The 17,515-nt window shown below is 48.9% G+C and overlaps 3 protein-coding genes across 7 annotated transcripts in view; 2 read left to right on the top strand and 1 right to left on the bottom strand.

Moving 5' to 3' along the window:
- The first annotated feature begins 394 nt into the window (after positions 1-394).
- Positions 395-3,863, top strand: cog8 (component of oligomeric golgi complex 8). Its single transcript, XM_072379785.1, has 5 exons — positions 395-880; positions 1,089-1,296; positions 1,781-2,605; positions 2,830-2,998; positions 3,313-3,863. Exons 1-5 carry the CDS (start codon positions 552-554, stop codon positions 3,699-3,701), a joined length of 1,920 nt encoding a protein of 639 aa, XP_072235886.1. The 5' UTR covers positions 395-551; the 3' UTR covers positions 3,702-3,863.
- A 1,261-nt stretch (positions 3,864-5,124) lies between these two features.
- Positions 5,125-13,560, bottom strand: nob1 (NIN1 (RPN12) binding protein 1 homolog). Its single transcript, XM_072379786.1, has 10 exons — positions 13,478-13,560; positions 12,448-12,580; positions 11,309-11,442; positions 11,145-11,216; positions 10,911-11,051; positions 10,661-10,789; positions 10,295-10,528; positions 9,070-9,167; positions 8,856-9,000; positions 5,125-5,705 (listed from the first exon to the last, which is right to left on the bottom strand). Exons 1-10 carry the CDS (start codon positions 13,544-13,546, stop codon positions 5,436-5,438), a joined length of 1,425 nt encoding a protein of 474 aa, XP_072235887.1. The 5' UTR covers positions 13,547-13,560; the 3' UTR covers positions 5,125-5,435.
- A 627-nt stretch (positions 13,561-14,187) lies between these two features.
- Positions 14,188-17,515, top strand: part of wdr59 (WD repeat domain 59) — a 71,440-nt gene continuing 68,112 nt past the window's right edge. For all 5 annotated transcript variants that reach the window (XM_072379782.1, XM_072379779.1, XM_072379781.1 and 2 more), the window contains exons 1-5: positions 14,188-14,288; positions 14,783-14,832; positions 15,067-15,202; positions 15,781-15,866; positions 15,942-16,022. In XM_072379782.1, the coding sequence (XP_072235883.1) occupies positions 14,202-14,288; positions 14,783-14,832; positions 15,067-15,202; positions 15,781-15,866; positions 15,942-16,022 (440 nt within the window). In that variant the 5' untranslated portion in view covers positions 14,188-14,201. The remainder of the gene's footprint in view (positions 14,289-14,782; positions 14,833-15,066; positions 15,203-15,780; positions 15,867-15,941; positions 16,023-17,515) is intronic.

The following is a 17,515-nucleotide window of genomic DNA, read 5'->3' on the forward strand; positions in this document are numbered from 1 at the left end:
TTTCTCATCTCTTCATGTAGATGAATAAAACATGTTCACTGATGATAATCAAACAGTTTGGAGCATCTCTTTCACCTGTTATTATATGATTTTACAGATATTCCAAAGGGCCGTGAATAACACTTTCTGACGGTTGGAGACATTTTCTATGAACAATCTTTACTCCGTGTAGCCCAGAAGAAACTATCTAAAAATGAGCCTAAAACTATGAAATGTGATTATTTTTATTTTAGAGACAATTTTGGAACCAGGTCAACAAATGATGACGTAGTTGTATCATTCCGTGCCAGGCGGGCTTTACAGCAGGAGACCAGCAGGGGGCGCGCTTCCCGGCGGACACCGGAGGGTGGCGGTACTGAGCCTGAGAGATGACCGCTGAGACAGAAGAAGAAGAAGAAGAAGCAGGAAGCGGCTGTCAGCTCCGGTTTGGTTGTTGTCAGAAGTGAAAAAAACTTTCTGACGGACTCAAAGTGTGAACCGTGACACGGAGAACCGTCCCGAACCATTCCGGACCAGCCCGAACCGGCCCGAACCAGCCCGTTTGGAGCAACATGACGGCGGTGGACGTGGAGGATGAGAGCATCCTGGCGTCCATCTTTAAGGACAGCTTCCCGGACAGCTGGAGGGACAACCCGGACTTCGCGGCCTACCTGTCCGAGCTCAGCTCCTTCGGCGTTGACAAGCTGAGTCGGGAGCCGGAGCGGCTGGCGGAGGAGCGGGCTCAGATCCTGCAGCAGACCCGGGAGCTGGCCTTCTCCAACTACCAGACCTTCATCCGCACCGCCGACTGCACCGAGCACATCTACCGGGACTTCGGCCGGGTGGAGAGCAGCGTGTCCCGGCTGCTGGACAAGCTGCCCCGCTTCGGAGAGAAGTGCAGGTCGGTGCTCAGTGTGTGAAGATGGTCAGAAAAAGTAGTGAAAATACAGGGTCAGAATACTGTGACGGAGCATGTATCAGCAGAAGTAAAACTAAGACATTCCTAAAGCAGAATTATAGTAACTGCTGGTGGATTAATAGTCAGTCGGTTAATGGATAATTAATAGCTTCCGGGGTCTCAGAATGAGCTGTTTCACTTGTGTGTTCAGGAGCTTCATGAGGGAGGCAGAGGACATCGGCTCGAGCCGCCGGATGAACAGTCTGACGCTGAACCGCCACACGGAGATCCTGGAGATCCTGGAGATCCCTCAGCTCATGGACACCTGCGTCCGGAACGGCTACTACGAGGAGGCTCTGGAGCTGGCTGCCTATGTGAAGCGGCTGGAGAAGAAGCACTCGTCTCTGCCGGTCATCCAGGTGAGTCCAGGCTCAGGTACCAGGGACACCTGGAGGGACACATCTCCAACACACGGGGCCTGATCAAAGTCAGCAGCACCTCATGAACAGACTGAAGTACAGTATTCAAACATGCCGTCTGAGAGCAAATAAAAATCAGAGCTTTTTCAGTTATTTTCAGTTAACAAACCACAGAAGTGGCCCTTCCGGGTCGGGGCCCTTCGCGGTCGTGGCCCTTCCCGGTCGGGGCCCTTCCGGGTCGAGGCCCTTCCCGGTCGGGGCCCTTCCCGGTCGTGGCCCTTCCCGGCCGGGGCCCTTCCCGGTCGAGGCCCTTCCCGGTCGAGGCCCTTCCCGGTCGGGGCCCTTCCCGGTCGGGGCCCTTCCCGGTCGAGGCCCTTCCGGGTCGCGGCCCTTCCCGGTCGAGGCCCTTCCCGGTCGGGGCCGGTTCCTCTCGCAGACCTCGGGCGTTTGGCGGCCTCTGACCTTTGACCTCTTGTGCCTGCAGGGCATCGTCCGTGAGGTGCGGCAGTCGACTCAGCTGATGCTCAACCAGCTGCTGCAGCAGCTGCGCAGCAACTCGCAGCTTCCCGTGTGCCTGCGCGTCATTGGCTACCTGCGGCGGATGGACGTGTTCACGGAGGCGGAGCTGCGGGTGAAGTTCCTGCAGGCGCGCAGCACCTGGCTGCACGCCATCCTCGCCGCCATCCCCCAGGAGGACCCCTACTTCCACATCACCAAAACCATCGAGGCCTGCAGGGTGCACCTGTTCGACATCATCACGCAGTTCAGAGCCATCTTCTCTGACGAGGACCCGCTGCTGCCGCCCGCCGGCGGGCAGGCGGCGGTGAACGAGGGCGCCATATTCCACGGCTGGGTGGTGCAGAAGATGGCGGAGTTCCTGGAGACGTTGGACAGGGACCTGCAGCGGGGCGTGGGGGGGCGCCTGGACTCCCTGCTGGGTCAGTGCATGTACTTCGGTCTGTCCTTCAGCAGGGTGGGGGCGGACTTCCGCGGCCAGCTGGCGCCCATGTTCCAGCGGGTGGCGGCGGCCACGTTCCACAGCGCCGTGCAGGAGGCGGTGGACAGGTTCCAGGAGGACATGAACATGTACACGCTGGTGGCGCTGCCCTCGGTGCTGGGGGGCACCATCCCGCCGGTGGCCCCCAGCGTGCAGCCCGGCACCCTGCAGCCCCCCATGTCCCTGCTGGACTTCCAGCCGCTCGCCGCCCTGCTCAACGGCGTCCTGAGCGCCTTCAACGACCTGCGGCTCTGCTGCCCGCTCGGACTCGCCCAGGACGTCACGGGCTGTCTGCAGGACGCCATGAAGACGGTAAGGCGGTCCAGTTCCACCGGATCAGACCCGGCAGAACTGTATGTAAGCACAGGTGAGGTTTAAAGTGGACAGAACCGGCGCTGAGTCGGACCGAGCTTTAAACCTCAGCAGGGGCGTGGCTAGACTGGGGCTCTGCCGGGGGCCCTACCCCCCGGGTTCTGGTGGATCAGGGACGCTGTGCTGTGGGTTTGGACTGAGTGTCGGTTCTTGTTTCTCGTCAGGTGACCCGTCAGGTTCTGGTGTTCCACCGGGCCGAGGAGTCGGCCTTCAGCGCCAGAGAGAAGGAGCTGTTCGTTCAGTTCTGCTGCGCGTTCGCTGAGGACCTGCTGCCCTTCCTGAACCGCTGCCTGCAGGTTCTGTTCCCTCCAGCTCAGCTGGCGCTGGCTCTGGGTGAGCACTCTGCAGAACCAGGTTCTGGTTCTGGTTCTGACAGTTTGGGGTTGAATTATTGAAATGTGTGAGGTTGGTGCTGGTTCTGGTGTTGGATCAGGACCCATCAAAGTGGCTGTGATGCTTCTCGGGTCAGAACATCAGAGTGTGACTGACTCTCTGGTTCTGTTGGATCAGAACAATCGTTGCTCAGTCACAGATTAGAGCAGTGACGGTACCATCGGATCAGAACCAGCAGAGGGAGGTGTGCCTCATGGTTCCAGTGTTTGTGTTTGTGCGGGTCCAGGCGGTTCTGATCCGGTCTGTCTCTGCAGGTGTTCCGGCGTCTCAGCTGCACCGGTACCGCGGTCTCGGCTGCATCCAGGTCGCCGCCGTTCTGCAGCCTCTGGACTTCCTGCTTCCTCAGAGAGAGACGGCGCCGGAGGTCGATGTCACGGCCGAGCTGAGCAGCCTCACGTTTCAGACGCCGCTCCCAGAACCAGCGCCGGACCCAGAACCAGCGACGGACCCAGAACCAGCGCCGGACCCAGAACCAGCGACGGACCCAGAACCAGCGATGGATCCAGAACCAGCGACGGACCCAGAACCCACGACGGATCCAGAACCAGCGACGGACCCAGAACCCGCCCGGCTCAGAGACTCTGCAGCCGGACCGAGGCCTGAGGAGGAGGCGGGGCCGGGGGAGGAGTTTCCTGCGGCGTGACGACTCACGGGCCTCTCTGTGTTCTGGACCTTTGGGGTTCTGCTGGTCTGACTTATTTAAAATATCTGTTTGGACTCTGGTGGTAGAATGTGTCAGAACTTTATGAACTGAATATAAAATGTTCTGTAGCTGTGAGCTGATCATTAAACGTGAAACATTCAACGTCTTCACCTCATGTCAGAACCTTTGGCCCGGTCCATACTGTGTTCAGAACCTTCGGGCCCGGTCCAACACTGTTCAGAACCTTTGGCCCGGTCCAACACTGTGTTCAGAACCTTTGGCCCGGTCCAACACTGTGTTCAGAACCTTTGGCCCGGTCCACACTGTGTTCAGAACCTTTGGCCCGGTCCAACACTGTGTTCAGAACCTTCGGCCCGGTCCAACACTGTGTTCAGAACCTTTGGCCCGGTCCAACACTGTGTTCAGAACCTTTGGGCCCGGTCCACACTGTGTTCAGAACCTTTGGCCCGGTCCACACTGTGTTCAGAACCTTTGGCCCGGTCCAACACTGTGTTCAGAACCTTTGGCCCGGTCCACACTGTGTTCAGAACCTTTGGCCCGGTCCAACCGTCCTTCATGAGGGAAAGGAGCTCATTCTGTCCCAGAATGCCTTGCAGCTGCAGCTTTTATAGCGGCTCCATCGTTTTAAACAGGAGGATCAGCAGCCTGTGACAGAACTTTATTTACCTTTTTATCTTTATTTCTCACTTCCAAACTCTGATAATATTCTATATTTTCTCTGATATCTGACAGAACCTTCCTGTAGCAACAGATCCAGCAGCAGCTGTTTGAACATCTGGAGTTTCAGTTTTCCTCCGTCTGACTTTGACCTCCTGATGTTTGTCAGGAGGTCAAAGATGATGGGAGGTTCTGGACCCGTGATGTCAGAATTGTTACTTTTAGACGGTTAAAAGTTTAAAACCTGAACATGTGGGAAAGAAGCTTTAATTGCAGAGAAACAGAGAGATCTGACTGTTTGAAGGCCAGCCAATCAGAGCAGAGGTGACTGTGGGTGGGCTTTAGGAGAAGAGGGCTCCGTGTCCCCTTCAAGGAGCCAAGACACCGTCGGATTTCTCAGCTGTGCTTACATGAAACCTGGATTCTGTGGAGCTACAGGCCACAGATGCTGAATTCTGAGACTCAGGATGTGCTGCGTTCAGTTTCTGAACCTGTGCAGGAAGCAGAGCCTCAGAATGGAACGCAGCCTCGTTAAGGCACAGCGTCACATGCAGGTGTTCAAGGACCTTAAACAGTTTGTTGGCCTGCAGGTGAGCTGATGTAAAACTCAGGTGTGTTTAAGGTGTGTGTTAAAACCTGAAGTCTTACTGTAAAGTTCTGCTCTTTATTCATGTCACACTTCCACAGCTCCTAAAAACAGCGAACTGCTCCTTTAAGGAGAGTCTGACAGAACAAACGGATTCTGTGTTTGATGACGTCAGGCTGGAGGTTTATTGGGTATTGATTAAGTTACAATATATCACAGATGAGTGTGAAGGTTACAGAGCACGCGTCTGCTTTCTAAAACATCCACCCAGGCATCAGATGATCGTCGGACTGGACCTGAGACCAGAGGAGGCCCGTCTCTGCGGACCAATCCCTGAGAAGCTTTGATCACACTGTCCATCAGCAGGTGGCGATGTCCGATTCTCATGTGTCTGACTGTCAGTGAACGCAGCAGAGCTTTGCAGGAGACTGATGGATGATTCAGAAGGTGGAGGTCCGGTGCTCTCTCCATCACTTCTTCTTCACAAACTTCCTGCGAGCGGCGTTGGGGTTGGCCCGCCTCCTGCCACCGCCACATTGGCCGTCCGTGATCTGCAGGTTGGCGGCCCGGCTGTAGATGTCGTTCTCACAGAACGGCGATGCTCCGGCCACGTAGTCCGGGGCGAAGACGTCCGTCTTCTGGCGAGCCTTCCTGGAGAGCCGCTGCTGGGGGAACCGCTGGTCCTCCACCAGGTAGGGGTTGTTGCCGTGCTTCCCGCCCTGAGGCAGCGGCAGCGCGTGCTGCAACACAAACAGACGCCGGTCATGTGACTCAGAACCACGGTTGGAGAAAACAAACGTGTCTGGAGACATTTAAAAAGTTTGGGTTTCTCTGAACAACCTGAGCAGTTTAAGGTTTCCTCAGATCTCATCCTTCTACCGTCAGGTTCTGAGGTTCAGGCTCAGTTCTGAGGCTCAGGCTCAGTTCTGAGGTTCAGGCTCAGTTCTGATCACTTCTAACCCAGGGAGCTGATTTCTCTCCATAATTATATTAATGTTCTAATAAAGGTTGAAAACAGTCTTGTCTGCAGCAGCTGCTTCCTGTTTTATGATGAGAAATAACTCCTCATGGTTTATTTACTGATTTATTTCTTCCTTTAGCAGCAGCTAACGCTAACAGGTTAGCTAATGAAATAACTCCTCATGGTTTATTTACTGATTTATTTCTTCCTTTAGCAGCAGCTAACGCTAACAGCTTAGCTAATGAAATAACTCCTCATGGTTTATTTACTGATTTATTTCTTCCTTTAGCAGCAGCTAACGCTAACAGCTTAGCTAATGAAATAACTCCTCAGGGTTTATTTACTGATTTATTTCTTCCTTTAGCAGCAGCTAACGCTAACAGCTTAGCTAATGAAATAACTCCTCAGGGTTTATTTACTGATTTATTTCTTCCTTTAGCAGCAGCTAACGCTAACAGGTTAGCTAATGAAATAACTCCTCATGGTTTATTTACTGATTTATTTCTTCCTTTAGCAGCAGCTAACGCTAACAGCTTAGCTAATGAAATAACTCCTCATGGTTTATTTACTGATTTATTTCTTCCTTTAGCAGCAGCTAACGCTAACAGCTTAGCTAATGAAATAACTCCTCAGGGTTTATTTACTGATTTATTTCTTCCTTTAGCAGCAGCTAACGCTAACAGCTTAGCTAATGAAATAACTCCTCATGGTTTATTTACTGATTTATTTCTTCCTTTAGCAGCAGCTAACGCTAACAGCTTAGCTAATGAAATAACTCCTCATGGTTTATTTACTGATTTATTTCTTCCTTTAGCAGCAGCTAACGCTAACAGCTTAGCTAATGAAATAACTCCTCATGGTTTATTTACTGATTTATTTCTTCCTTTAGCAGCAGCTAACGCTAACAGCTTAGCTAATGAAATAACTCCTCAGGGTTTATTTACTGATTTATTTCTTCCTTTAGCAGCAGCTAACGCTAACAGCTTAGCTAATGAAATAACTCCTCATGGTTTATTTACTGATTTATTTCTTCCTTTAGCAGCAGCTAACGCTAACAGCTTAGCTAATGAAATAACTCCTCATGGTTTATTTACTGATTTATTTCTTCCTTTAGCAGCAGCTAACGCTAACAGCTTAGCTAATGAAATAACTCCTCATGGTTTATTTACTGATTTATTTCCTCCTTTAGCAGCAGCTAACGCTAACAGCTAAGCTAATGAAATAACTCCTCATGGTTTATTTACTGATTTATTTCTTCCTTTAGCAGCAGCTAACGCTAACAGCTTAGCTAATGAAATAACTCCTCATGGTTTATTTACTGATTTATTTCTTCCTTTAGCAGCAGCTAACGCTAACAGCTTAGCTAATGAAGATGACGTACACCAACTTCTAAGGACTTACTGCTGCTCCTTTCTGAAAGATGAACATTATTGTTCCCACATTACTTTGTTAGCTGAAGCTAACGCTAACAGCTTAGCTAATGAAGATGACGTACACCAACTTCTAAGGAGTTACTGCTGCTCCTTTCTGAAAGATGAACATTATTGTTCCCACATTACTTTGTTAGCTGAAGCTTTCTAGCTGAACGGTTCCGTTCTGTAACTCAGACAACCTGCAGCTGTGTTTAAGGTGTGTTTCCAACACAACACCGGTCCTCTCCTCACTCTCGCTGTGCTAACGTTACATTATCTGCATGTTTCTGATAAAGATGGAGGTCTCCAGGTACAACTGTTTAATGAGGTTAATATATCCAAAATGTTTAAAAGCAGTAATTAACGGTTCACATGCATTACTACGAGTTACGCTGTGTACATCTCCGGCTTGGTCCATTACTGCTGATGAGAAAGCATTGTTTGCTAGCATCTGCTGCTAACTTACAGCTAACTGCTAACTTACAGCTACCTGCTAACTCACAGCTAACTTACAGCTCTGCTAACTCACAGCTAACTTACAGCTACCTGCTAACTCACAGCTAACTTACAGCTAACTGCTAACTTACAGCTAACTGCTAACTCACAGCTACCTGCTAACTTACAGCTACCTGCTAACTTACAGCTAACTGCTAACTCACAGCTACCTGCTAACTTACAGCTACCTGCTAACTTACAGCTACCTGCTAACTCACAGCTACCTGCTAACTCACAGCTACCTGCTAACTTACAGCTACCTGCTAACTTACAGCTACCAGCTAACTTACAGCTACCTGCTAACTCACAGCTACCTGCTAACTTACAGCTACCTGCTAACTTACAGCTACCTGCTAACTTACAGCTAACTGCTAACTTACAGCTAACTGCTAACTTACAGCTAACTGCTAACTTACAGCTACCTGCTAACTTACAGCTACCTGCTAACTTACAGCTACCTGCTAACTTACAGCTACCTGCTAACTCACAGCTACCTGCTAACTCACAGCTACCTGCTAACTTACAGCTACCAGCTAACTTACAGCTACCTGCTAACTCACAGCTACCTGCTAACTTACAGCTACCTGCTAACTTACAGCTACCTGCTAACTTACAGCTAACTGCTAACTTACAGCTAACTGCTAACCTGTTTCCCTCTGGGATCAACAGAGGAACGATCTGTCTCTATATATAGAGCTGGATTGTTTCTGGTCTGACTGGAGGATGGAGTTGGGTGGAGTTTTCAGGGTGGAGCTGAGCTCCTGCTGAGTCTCCACCCTGAAAACAGGCTCTTAACTAAGAGGTGTTAAAACAGGCCGAGACAGAGAGCCGCTGTGCTTTAACCAACAGGAATTTAGACCAAAGTCTGTCTCAAACACCTCAGAACATTGTGTGAAATTGTTAGAGAAGCAGAACATGTTTCTGACAGTTCTGTTACCATAGCAACGCCACCTTACTCTCATCAGTGCCATTTGTATTGGAGTCAGTTCAGTAAGCACTGAAATGTAAGAAGTGCATCTCACCCGCAGTCCTCGGGGGTTCAGCACTTTGGGGTTTTTGGAGAAATGCATGTTCATGCTGCCGTCATCGCCGACGGTTACCGCCAGCTTCTTCAGGGTTTTGTTTCCACAGTGAGGACAGAACGCTTTGTTCATGTTGCTGGTGGTCCTGAAAAACAGTTCTGGGTTAGCAGCAGCCTTCCTCAGAGGGGCAGCTCTGTGCTGAGGTGCGACTCACTTGAAGCAGGCGTGACACCTCAGGATGTAGCTCCTGGCCTGCCTGATCAGCATCCCGTTAACGGACAGAACATGGAGGCCCATCTGAAGCAGAACGTTCTGGAAACAGGACAAACGGGAACACTGATCATCACTCAGCTCGCAGGTGACTCCATTCTAAGGTGGGCTGACTGCAGAATGTCTGCACTTATCAGACACTTTTCCACCAGTACCAGAGCTGGTTCTGAGCCAGTTCTGCTCCAGCAGAACCAACTCTTTACTCGGGCTGCACAATTACACGAAGCTGATCGTCAACGATATTCACATTCAAACTGCAGCTCTGCTGCCTGCATCTGACCACATGTTCTCAGCCAGAACCCTAACCCAACCACCAGGGGGCGACAGCACGGTTAGGGCTTCATGAAGCTGCCTGAATAAGAAGCGCACAGACAGCCTGCAGGCAGCTGGTTGGACAGTCTGTGAGTTAGACTGATGGGAGCCAGAGAAGAATCCAGAAGCATCTGGGGACGGCGAGGAGCTTGAGCCTCGAAACGGGCGACAACCATCGTCTGGATTCAGGGAAAGTGACGGTAAACAAGAAGAAGTTATCTGCAAAGAGTGCAACAGAGCAGTGTCTGCCCCAGAGTAACAGCAGCCGATCAATACAGTTAGTGCTTTAAAATGATAAATTATTGGGTTTTTGTTTATCATTTATTCTAATTTAAAGTTGAATTTTTCACTAGAAATAGTTGCCACATTGTTTGTTTATCAATGGCTCAATAAAATTTTTTTTTTTCCAGACATGATGAATAATCATGATTTCAATATTGATCAGAATAATCGGGATTATGATTTTGGTCAAAATCGTGCAGCCCGACTCTTTACTAAAGAACTAAAGAACCAAACGTGCCAGGATGTGGGGGCGGGGTCCGCTAAACCAGAACCAGAAGCGTCTGGTCTGACCCGAGATCCAAGAAAAAAAACATGAACGTGGAGAGGAAGCAGAAGAAGAGCTCTGAGTTCCTGAACCTTTTAATGTCACCTGAACACACTGTGTTTTCCATTTTCACCTGAACGCATCAAGTTCCCAGATCCCACTGAAACTGTAGGACTCTGTTCACACATCGACCCTCGTCTGAGACACGGTGACAAACTAACCGGTGGCAGGACCGCCTCCTCTGTAGAGGCAACAGTCGGGTATGAAACAGGAAGTGAGCACCTGTAGGCTCATCATTGCTGTGCGTTACCTGCATGGCGAAGTCGGTGGTCAGACATCCGACTACGACATCAGCAGGCGCCGTCCAATCAGCAGAGTCCATCTTCACCTGATTGATGTTACTGGGAGTGATCCAACCGCCTCCGTCATCATCATCAGCGTCATCGTCTTCAGGCTCGTTCTCTTTGTCCTCGTCGTCTGATTGGTTGTTAGACTCCCTGGGCTCCGCCCTCTCCTCCGTCTGTAGTGAGACTCCGCCCCCGTCCTGTAAACAAACATGGCCGACAGGTGTAGACACTTCTTAGGAAGGTTGTATCTCAGATTCTGGATCAGATTCCGGCACCGCAGCTTTGGGTTGGTCCTGGACCCGGCCCGTTGGGATCATGGTCGAACTCACCAGCAGCGCCAGCAGGTCGTCATCGATGGTCGGCAGCGGCTCCCTCCAGAACAGGAAGCTGTTGAACTGTTGGCTGTCAGCCGCCTCAGAGTCCTGGTTCTTCTGCGGGTTTGAAGCTTCGGGTTGACCCTGACAGAACAGCAGCAAAATCGTTTCCATTAACACACCAGAACCACAAAGTGAGCTGTGACTCAGCCCTGGGTCTAGCTTTGGGTCAGTCCCGGCCCGGTGGGATCATGGTCCAACTCACCAGCAGCGCTAGCAGGTTGTCATTGATGGACGGCAGCGGTTCCCTCCAGAACTGGAAGCTGTTGAACTGTTCTCGGTCAGTCGGGTCGGACCTCTCCTTCTCTGTCTGGGTCTGTACGAGGTTCTGAGCGTCTGAGGGTTTCTGATGGGGCAAATAAAACAAACTGAACAAGGTCCAGAGGTGGTTCTGACACGCTGTGCCATCACCTGATGTTCAACAACAGCCGGGCAGTACCTTGGAGGGGAAGTGGAACCCTGCAACGTTAACTGGAGCCTCCGGGTGGCGCCGTGTGCTCTGAATGTTCACCTGAAGCAAAAGATGTCCATAAGTCAGAATAATGTCACCATAACACATTTATGGGAACTATTGCAGGTAAAAAACAGCAGAACAATCAGAACCTTGAGCTCCGGTTCTTTCTTCAGGTGCTGGGAACCGACGTGCTCGAGCTCCAGCTGGTAGGTAAGAGCCAAAACCTTGATGTCGGTGGCTGAGAGGCTCGGATAGTCTCCGGTCTTCTTGGAGAACTCCGTAACTGAACACCAGAAAAAACCGACAGAACCATCACAACACAGTCGGATCAGAACACAACGATGTCATGAACAATCTCCAACCAGAACCTAGTTACCATGTTCTGGTTAGTTCAGTCACCGTGTTCTGGTTAGTTTAGTCACCGTGTCTGACTTGTTCTGGTTAGTTTAGTCACTTTGTTCTGGTTAGTTTAGTCACCGTGTCTGACGTGTTCTGGTTAGTTCAGTCACCGTGTCTGACGTGTTCTGGTTAGTTCAGTCACCTTGTTCTGGTTAGTTTAGTCACCGTGTTCTGGTTAGTTTAGTCACCGTGTCTGACTTGTTCTGGTTAGTTTAGTCACCGTGTCTGACGTGTTCTGGTTAGTTTAGTCACCGTGTCTGACGTGTTCTGGTTAGTTTAGTCACTTTGTTCTGGTTAGTTTAGTCACCGTGTCTGACGTGTTCTGGTTAGTTTAGTCACCGTGTCTGACGTGTTCTGGTTAGTTTAGTCACCGTGTTCTGGTTAGTTTAGTCACCTTGTCTGACGTGTTCTGGTTAGTTTAGTCACCGTGTCCGACTTGTTCTGGTTAGTTCAGTCACCGTGTTCTGGTTAGTTCAGTCACCGTGTTCTGGTTAGTTTAGTCACCGTGTTCTGGTTAGTTTAGTCACCGTGTTCTGGTTAGTTTAGTCACCGTGTCTGACGTGTTCTGGTTAGTTTAGTCACCGTGTCTGACGTGTTCTGGTTAGTTTAGTCACCGTGTCTGACGTGTTCTGGTTAGTTTAGTCACCGTGTCTGACGTGTTCTGGTTAGTTTAGTCACCGTGTCTGACGTGTTCTGGTTAGTTTAGTCACTTTGTTCTGGTTAGTTTAGTCACCGTGTCTGACGTGTTCTGGTTAGTTTAGTCACCGTGTCCGACTTGTTCTGGTTAGTTCAGTCACCGTGTTCTGGTTAGTTCAGTCACCGTGTTCTGGTTAGTTCAGTCACCGTGTTCTGGTTAGTTCAGTCACCGTGTTCTGGTTAGTTTAGTCACCGTGTCTGACGTGTTCTGGGTGTGGATCTTTGAAGCAGAGCTGGTACGGCAGGAAAGCGAGGCTCCTCCTGGTGGGTTTGTCTCTGATCTCGTCCACCACATCCTTCAAAGAGTAGATGTTTCTGCCGATATCCTGAAACACAAACCAGCCGGGTTTAACATCTGGACCCTTGAGTATCCTGGTCATAACGACGGTGCTCTGTGATGTCAGTCTGCTCTTAGTCCAGTTGTTAAAGTTTCCAACTCAGCAGCATCAGTTTATTGATAACTAGGCTCCGCCCACATTTGCGTGCTCAGGTGTGGCACAGGTCCCACCTTCACCTGTTCACCAGTCATCTTTCAGATGTGCACAAACACCTCAAATCACAGCCAAATGTGACAGAACCAAACACATAAACACTATATCCAATCAACCAGCCCCTCTTCTTCATAAATAATCCTAAACCTGAAATGTACCATGAAACAGAACATAAAGTCCTGAAGATATTTAAACATGACATGTTTGAACATGTTCTGGTTCCTCTGGTCTGGAATCAGTTTGGACCACAAGATCCGAGATTATAATGAGGACATCTGATGAGAATATCATGAGCTCTCAGATGATCCAACTGCTGGTTAACAGAGCTGCAATCTGATCCCCAGCAGAATCCCAGAAACCCAAAAACACTCAATGCTGGTGAGGAGTGTCCATGGAAACAACCGCAGAGCATCAATAAACAACCGAGTAAACAAAGCTGTGACGCAGCTGCCTTCGGGTTGGCAGGAGTTCGTTTCTGTTTGAGGTTCGGAGGAAAACTCCCTTCCGGATCTTCCTCACCCCTTTGACCTGGTCACACCTGAACCACGCCGACAGGTGAACTCTGAGAAGAAGCGCAGCACCGGGCAGACCTCATGCACTGCTCAGAACCCGGCTCCGGTCCGTGTGCAGGCCGAACCGGGCCATTTTCTGTCCGCTCACAGCACCGCTCATCTGACGCCTCTCACCACGAACAGAACACCTGCCCGCGTCTCAACCCTCACACAGACTCACCTGGAGAGGAGCTTTCTTTAAAAACGCTCCAGCATCTGCGACAACATGCTCCACCAGGGTCGGCGCCATCTTGAACTGGTGATCAGCAGCTGGAACGACCAATCAGGAACGAGGAAACAGTCTCGTGACACGAAGATTCCTTTAAATGCATCATCCGTGTCGGAAAGTTCAAACTCAGCTACGGCGTTGAGTTCCGTCTAAATATATATATTATATATGGCAGAGATTGGTTTTCAGAATGATTGTTCTGATGAAAGAAAAATAAAAAATAAAGAACATCTGAGGCAAACTGTTTCTACTATTTACAGTAAAACCATGAGAAAGAAAAATTACACGAGTTTATTGATAAAATGAGTTTTAAAGATTATTACTTGTAACTTTTTAACTCTACAGGAAATGCGTGAAAATCTTGAAAAATATCATTAGCTAAGGAACCATAGAAAATTAATCACTTTTGAAAAATAAATACATCTTGAAATTATGAATGAAATTTTTTTAGAAGGTTTAAATAGGAACAAAAACACCAAAAATATATGAAACGCTGAGGTTGATTTCTGCTCTTCATTAATAATTTAATTATTTTTCACTAATCACATTTAAAGTAAATCCAAGTCGTGAATAAATGTGATATAGAAAGAAATAAATATTTTTTAAAAAGGAAGAAAAAACAGATAATTATAGCAGCTGACAGTCTGGCCGTCACGTGACGTCATATGGAGGTCACATGGTGTTTGTTGACGGTAAAGAAAGAAGGAAGATGGCGGCGCGCTGGAGCAGCGAGAATGTGGTGGTGGAGTTTCGGGACGCTCAGGTGTTTCTTCTCTCTTTCTTTCTTCTCTGAGCAGAAACTTAGGAGGAGGTCCACCTGCAGAAAAGACCTGAAACAAAAACACATGAAAATGGAGCTCATTCCGAGCTCAGATCTTTCTTTTGTCAGTTAGTTTGGGACAATAAACCAGTTTCATATTGATCGGGTGGATTCTGTGGACTCGATAATAAGCTTCATCAAAACGGGTCAGGTCCAACAAAGTTCAAATGTGGCAACAAAGAGAGTTCCGGAACCAGTTTGAATAAAACATGAAGAAATTCATCTCTTGCATCCTAACTCTTAATTTATTTTTTTGCACATGTAACTTTTGGGTCAGCGTGACAGTTCTGTGACGTGTTGAATTGGGTCAGCGTGACAGTTCTGTGACGTGTTGAATTGGGTCAGCGTGACAGTTCTGTGACGTGTTGAATTGGGTCAGCGTGACAGTTCTGTGACAAACATGATCACATGACCTCAGGTGTCTTCTTGTGTTTCAGGCCACCGCCATGTCAGTGGACTGCCTGGGCTCCCATGCTGTTCTGTCCGGGTAAGTTCCAGTCACCTGAACGCACCACAGTGTTGAATATAGCAGCAGAGCCAGCGGTGGTGCCAGTGGTTCGATCCTCGGCTGTGCCACAGTGTTTTTGAGCAGGACAGAAGTGGAAACCTGGTGTCAGATCTGCTCTGTGACTGATCCTCTACAGATAAAATCAGAATGAGAGCTGCTGCTGGAAGCCTCTGATAATGAAGGCAGAGCTGTTTTCTTGTTGTCTTCCTCCAGCCGCCGCTTTCTGTACATGGTGGACCTGGAGGCCCCGTCTGAAACTGCCCGTAAGATCGGGCGCCACAGTAAGTGGGACGTGGGAACGGTCCAGTGGAACCCTCACCGCTCAGAGGCCCACGTCTTCGCCGCTTCGGTGAGTCGTTGCTGTTTTCCACACAGACAGTCGTTGTTCACCTGCTGAGGAGCTGATGGTTTCTTTCCACCATGACCTCACAGGCGAGCAAACTGATTGGACGATGATGTGATGCATAAGCTAATTAGCTCATAAACACTGACAGTCATCTGACTGGACACTACTAGTGTAGTGGTATGATTGCCACCTTCCATGTGGGAGACCTGGGTTCAAATGAAAGGTTCTACCTCCAGTAGGGGTCCTTTGGCAAGACCCCCTAACTGCCTACCTGTAAGTCGCTTTGGATAAAAGCGTCTGCTGAATGCAGAAACATAAACATATCCCATAATTAATCTGTGAAACTGGACTGAAGCCCCGCAGGGCTTCACCAGTTTGTGCCACCTTTAAAGTTTCACTCGTTCTTTCTTGATTGTGAAGTTTTGATTCAGATGGTTTCAGAGAGAAAATCACAGCGAGCTGCTGCCTCTGTTGTTACTTTGTGGTCCGGTCTGCTTCAGTCTGACCTGGGAGTCGCTCTGTGACTCCATCACCTGTTCTGGAGGCCACCATGACGGTGTGTGTGTGTGTGTGTGTCTCAGAGCAACCAGCGCGTGGATCTGTACTCATGGAGGGATGGCTGTGGAGAGGCCCACAGCTCCCTGCAGGGACACACCCGGGTCATCAGGTAACAGCAGAGTGAAGTCACACACCTGTGCAGGTGAGCTCTGAGGGGACTCACTGTGTTCTGTTGGTTCCTCAGCGATCTGGACTGGTCCTGGTTTGATCCGGAGTTCCTGGTCACCAGCTCAGTGGACACATACATCTACATCTGGGACACCAGGTTAGTTTGACCAGCAGGCAGTGAAGGCATCACGGACTCACAGCGAGTTTTAAACCCCAAACCACAGCGTTGGATAAAAAGACAAAAGTAAATGTTTGATGTGGAAGAAGGAAGGTGAAGAAATGTAACCACAGCTCTCTGAACCGAGCGTTGTGTTCAACAACTAGGGCCAGGTGACTGAGACCAGTATCCTGAGCCAGTTACAACCAGTTTGAGTCGGTAAGGTTAGTTAGAACCGGTTTGAGTCAGTAAAGTTAGTTAGAACCGGTTTAAGTCGGTAGGGTTAGTTAGAACCAGTTTGAGTCGGTAGGGTTAGTTAGAACCACTTTGAGTCGGTAAGGTTAGTTAGAACCAGTTTGAATCTTTAAGGTTAGTTAGAACCAGTTTGATTCGGTATGGTTAGTTAGAACCTGTTTGAGTCGGCATGGTTAGTTAGAACCAGTTTGAGTCGGTAGGGTTAGTTAGAACCACTTTGAGTCGGTAAGGTTAGTTAGAACCAGTTTGAATCTTTAAGGTTAGTTAGAACCAGTTTGATTCGGTATGGTTAGTTAGAACCGGTTTGAGTCGGTATGGTTAGTTAGAACCGGTTTGAGTCAGTAAGGTTAGTTAGAACCGGTTTGAGTCGGTATGGTTAGTTAGAAAAGGTTTGAGTCGGTATGGTTAGTTAGAACCAGTTTGAGTCGGTAAGGTTAGTTAGAACCGGTCTGAGTCAGTATGGTTAGTTAGAACCAGTTTGAGTCGGTATGGTTAGTTAGAACCGGTTTGAGTCAGTAAGGTTAGTTAGAACCAGTCTGAGTCGGTATGGTTAGTTAGAACCAGTTTGAGTCAGTAAGGTTAGTTAGAACCGGTCTGAGTCAGTATTGTTAGTTAGAACCAGTCTGAGTCAGTATGGTTAGTTAGAACCGGTTTAAGTCAGTAAGGTTAGTTAGAACCGGTTTGAGTCGGTAAGGTTAGTTAGAACCGGTTTGAGTCGGTAAGGTTAGTTAGAACCGGTTTGAGTCAGTAAGGTTAGTTAGAACCAGTCTGAGTCTGTAAGGTTAGTTGGAACCGGTCTGAGTCAGTATGGTTAGTTAGAACCAGTCTGAGTCAGTATGGTTAGTTAGAACCGGTTTGAGTCAGTAAGGTTAGTTAGAACCGGTTTGAGTCGGTAAGGTTAGTTAGAACCGGTTTGAGTCGGTAAGGTTAGTTAGAACCGGTTTGAGTCAGTAAGATTAGTTAGAACCGGTTTGAGTCAGTACGATTAGTTAGAACCGGTTTGAGTCAGTAAGATTAGTTAGAACCAGTCTGAGTCGGTACGGTTAGTTAGAACCAGTTTGAGTCGGTATGGTTAGTTATAACCGGTTTGAGTCAGTAAGGTTAGTTAGAACCAGTCTGAGTCGGTATGGTTAGTTAGAACCAGTTTGAGTCAGTAAGTTTAGTTGGAACCGGTCTGAGTCGGTAAGGTTAGTTAGAACCGGTTTGAGTCAGTAAGATTAGTTAGAACCGGTTTGAGT

Source organism: Leuresthes tenuis, unplaced genomic scaffold, assembly GCF_036924035.1.
Source record: "Leuresthes tenuis unplaced genomic scaffold, fLeuTen1.0.hap1 SCAF_2, whole genome shotgun sequence".
Taxonomy (NCBI): Eukaryota; Metazoa; Chordata; class Actinopteri; order Atheriniformes; family Atherinopsidae; genus Leuresthes; species Leuresthes tenuis.